Genomic DNA, 5,000 nt, shown 5'->3' on the forward strand with positions numbered 1-5,000 from the left:
TAAGCGACGGAGTGCCAACAACAACATGTATGTACATGTGGATGTGTATATGTATGTGTGGCTGGACCCAGTGGACTCTGTAGAAGAAACCTTCATAGCTGGAACAATACATTGTGAAGTTCAGAGAACAAAAGGAGGTAAGCAAGACATCTTGGTCATTCACTGCATCTGTCGCCATCCTAATTTGTCTTGACCTGGTCTTGCCACTGGATTGAAGAGGATCATGGACAAAAGAGTGAGTTTGATAGTGTGTAACTCTTCTTCACTTTAACCCTTTAGCATTTAAATTAGCCATATCCAGTCTAAATATTCCACCTGTTTTATGTTCAAGGTGATCAGATCTGGCCTCTCAAGCCTACCCGACAATGTCATTCAGAACCATGTGGTTGGGAAGCAAGCTTCTTACCACACAGCCATACCTGCGCCTTATTTACCTAAGTTTTAACACCATTTCCTTCGAAATAGTCAACTTACGCAGCATTACATTGGTTCCAGCATTCCTGTCACTTTTGGAATTTGGCATGGAAGTCATTTTCTGTAATCTCAATGACAACCTATCGTAATCAAATCTTAATGATAACTGGTATCTTCTTAAAAGGAATAATGTCACTTGTTTGCTGTGGTATGTGGTCTTGTTAACTACCTGTATGCTTGTGTGTGTAGGGGGGGAGCATCTTTATGCTACATAGGAGTGAAGGTATGGTGTATATCTTTCTATATATATATATATATATATATATATATATATATATATATATATATATACGAGGGTGAGTCAAAAAGTAATGCCATTTTGTTTTAGGACAGGTATAATTACCAACACAGGAACATGTATCATACATCAAAATGAAGCTGGTCCTCTGTGGATCACATCCCTACTTCTCAACATAGCCACCATTTCTCTCAATAGCAATGTTCCACCTTAGAATGGGAGCATGTATCCCTGCCCTGCATAATTCTGTTGACTGTTCTTTGAGCCACTGCTTCACTACAGTTTTCACTTCCTCATCACTGGAACAATGTTTGCCTCTCAAACCCTCTTTCATGGGGCCGAAGAGATGCTAGTCTGAAGGTGCTAAATCTGGTGAATCAATGAAATAAGTACCAGTTACACACTGGGGTTGATCTAATCGACTAGCCCCCCCCCTCCAAAATGCACCTACTATAATAGGAATTGTTTCTGTTTTTAGGTTCCACATTCGAGTTACTTCTATTTCCAGATCTTTGTATTTTGAAAGTTTCTCTGTTTCTTTTAGAGAAATGTTGTCACCTGTTGGTATTGATACATTGATTAGAAATCATTTTTTCCTTGGTGATCTCTGACAATTATATCTGGCTTATTAGTCAGATTATTATTATTATTATATGTTTGACTTTTGCTTTGCATTTGTACAAGTTGGCTCCAAATCTCACCGAGAGACCTCAAGATACAACAAGTTAGAAGTTCATGTTGGTGTTATGCCTAGGGTACCATATATTTGGCTTTGCACATAGTATTGTTCTAGAGAATGTTTAAGAAACCATAAGAAAATTATTATTATTATTATTATTATTATCATTATTATTATTATTATTATTATCATCGTATTCATTTATTTTGATATTTATTAATTTCTCATACTTTTTTTTCTCTTCATATACAGAGAGCTGTCTTGACCAATTGTTCAATACATTTTGTGGTGTCTGAGTGGACTATACAACTGGCCAGCATATTGGAGGTGTCCAGTTGGGTTTACATAACCACACAGTACATTACCAGTGACCAACAAGTTTAACCACACAAGTGGTCAATATATTTACGTTGACCAAGTGAGGGTGACTGCGCAGCTATTGGATATATTTACAGGCAGGTGATGTGACCACACAACTGGATAATATTTTACATTGACCAAGTGGTGACCACACGATAAGAGGATATATTTATAGTGATCAAGAGGTGTAATCACACAACTGGACAATATATTTACTGTGTCCAAGCAATTTGCCCACACAACTTCAGGATATATTTATAGTGACCAGGTGGTATGTCCACACAACTGGACGATATACATTGACCAAGTGGTGACCACACAACCATAGAGTATATTTATCAGCCATTGACCAAGCAGTGTGACCGCACAACTATACAATATATTGACAGTGTCCGAACAATTTGACCACACAACTACAGGATATATTTACAGTGTCCAGGTGGTGTGTCCACACAACAGGACAATAGTATAAATTGACCAAGTGGTGACCACATGACCACAGAGTATATTTATTGACCTTTGATCAATCAGTGTGGTCACAGTCTCTAATTGGCATTGCACTGCACAACTGGTCAATACCTTCACAGTAACGAACAGGCTCAACACGATAAAACCGATCATCGTGTCTCCAGGTTCTTCTTTCTATTACATCATCCCGAGTTCAATTCCTGTTCACAGTCCCTGCCCCTTGATACTATAAAATTTCGTTTATATGCTGTGCAGCTCGTATTTTCTCTGTCTGTCTGTCTGTGCGTCGCCGTTTCTTCTCTGTTGCTTCTGAAAAACCATGTCCCAGACTCATACCAGGGTTTCGTTGGCTTACCAGGATTTATCGGAGCTCCCTATGGAATTCATGCTGAAATACGGAGACTGGCTGGATGAGCTCGATTTGACGTACAACCGTATTTCGTATCCTTTGCTTTGAAACAAAAAAAAGAAGAAAAAAAATGGAAAAAGAAAAATATATGTTATGCTTATGATGGATAGGTTGTTCTTGATTACAGGGTCTGCTTGGTGAGGCCTGGCCATGGGTTGAACTGCAATCAAATTACAAAATACATGAAAAATGTTGAGCCAATGATGTGATGGTCGTGGGTGGATTCTCCTTGATCATAGGATCAGTTAGGTCTAGGCTAGTCCAGGGCTAAAGTACAAACAATGATGTGATGGTCGTGGATGGAGTGTCCTCAATCATAGAGTCTGCTAGGTCGGGGCTGACCAAGGGCTAAAATACATGAGAAATGTTGATCCAATGATGTGATAGTCATGGCTGGATTTTCCTTGATCATAGAGCCTATAAGTCTGGGCTGACCAAGGGCTAAAATACATGAGAAATGTTGAGCCAATGAAGTGATGGTCGTGCATGGATTGTCCGTGATCATAGGGTGTGGTAGGTCTGGGCTGACCGAAGTCTAAACTACACACTAAAAAATGCATGTAAAATGTCAAGCTAACGGTCATGGATGGATTGTCCCTGATCTTGGGCATAGCTAGGTCTGGATTGGCCCAGGGCTAAACAAGAAATGGCTGCTATTTCTATCAAGTCTGTCTAACATACAGATGTCTCACTCATTGGTTCATAAATGCATATATATATACCCACATAAGTCTGTGGGTATGATTTGAGGGTTGTTTGGCTGCTTTTTCTACCAGGTCTACCCTAACATATAGAAGTTTCCCTCATTGGCTCATACATACATACACACGTACATATATACATACGACAGTGTGGTGTGATTTGGGGGAGTTTTGGCTGCTATCTCTGGCTGATCAACTCAATATATAGACGTCTTTCTCATTTGTTCATACAGAAGACAACAGGATGTGATTTGAGGGAGTTTTGACTGCTATTTCTATCAGGGATGTCTCCTTTGTTAAGGGTGTGATTTGAGGGAGTTTTGGTTACTATTTCCATCAGGTCTGCCTAATATATAGAAGTCTCCTTCATTTGTTCATATATGCATATACATTCATACATGAGACAGTTAGGTGTGAGTTCAGGAAAGTTTGGCCGCTGTTTCTGGCAGGTCTACCTTAACATGTAGAGGTTTCCCTCATTGGCTCATATATACGAGGTCTGATCAATAAGTATCCGGACTGTTGCCATAGAAACGAAGCCAAAGCATGCAGAGTGAAGCCACTTGGCAAAGATTGACCTTAAACTCAGCTGTGCATGAACACTAAGTTTTAACGTTCTAGTTCACTTCTACTGTTTACAGCAGTGCTTGGAAGGGAGGTGTGTAGCGTGTAATCATCGCATTGACCACAACAGAGAAAGTTGTCTTGGTGATACCTGCTCAGAGGCCTAGGCAAAGTTGCAGAGAGTGTATGAGCCCCACACAAATGTATGAGTGGTTCAGACGTTTCCAAGATGGCTGAAAAAAATGTCGATATTGACGAACATTCTGGGAGACTCACAACCAGCAGAACTGAGAAAAACATGGCAGATGTGTATGCAGCTGTGAGGGGAAATTGTTGAATCACCATCTGTGAGTTATCAGAGGATGTGGAGATTAATTACGGTTCAGTTCAGTCCATTATCACTGAAGATTTGGGTATGAGGCGCGTGTCTGCCAAGTTTGTGCCAAAACCGCTTTCAGCTGACCAAAAAGACACTCGGGTTTCAGTTGAACAAAATCTCCTTGGTTGTGTCAAAGCATTCTGGAAACTTTGCATAGGCATCTGAGCAGTTATCACCAAGCTTTTGGATTCTCTGCTCAACTTTCTCTGTCATGGTCAATGCAACAATCACATGCTACACACCTTCCTTCCAAGCACTACTGTAAACAGCAAAAGTGAGAAAGAACATTAAAACTTAGTGTGTTTGCACAGCAGAGTTCAAGGTCAATCTGTGCCAAGGAGCTTCACTCTGCATGCTTCACCTTTGTTACTATGGCAACTGTCCAGATACTTAGTGATCAGGTAACATATATATATATATATATATATATATATATATCCATCCGTACATACATAACACAGTAGATGTGAGTCGGGGGTCGATAAATTAAGTACCAGTTGTGCACTGGGGTCGATGTAATCGACTTAATCCCTTTGTCTGTCCTTGTTTGTCCCCCTATGTTTAGCCCCTTGTGGGCAATAAAGAAATAAGATGTGAGTTGGTGGAGATTTGGCTGCTATTTCTAACAGGTCTAATAGCTACCATGTCAATGTCTGCCTTGCTGGCTCATGCATACAACCACCACCACCTTCACCACAGCCACGCTTTATAATTATCTCTTTTGTAAT

The 5,000-nt window shown here is 40.1% G+C and overlaps 1 protein-coding gene across 1 annotated transcript in view; it reads left to right on the forward strand.

The window, feature by feature from the left end:
* The window catches only part of LOC106873791 (leucine-rich melanocyte differentiation-associated protein), a 25,079-nt gene that overhangs the window by 4,849 nt on the left and 15,230 nt on the right, over positions 1-5,000 (forward strand). The window contains exon 2 of the mRNA XM_014921301.3: positions 1,644-2,660. Coding sequence (XP_014776787.1) covers positions 2,539-2,660 — 122 coding nt within the window. The 5' untranslated portion in view covers positions 1,644-2,538. The remainder of the gene's footprint in view (positions 1-1,643; positions 2,661-5,000) is intronic.

This window comes from Octopus bimaculoides, chromosome 28 (genome assembly GCF_046866305.1).
Source record: "Octopus bimaculoides isolate indiv1 chromosome 28, ASM4686630v1, whole genome shotgun sequence".
NCBI lineage: Eukaryota > Metazoa > Mollusca > Cephalopoda > Octopoda > Octopodidae > Octopus > Octopus bimaculoides.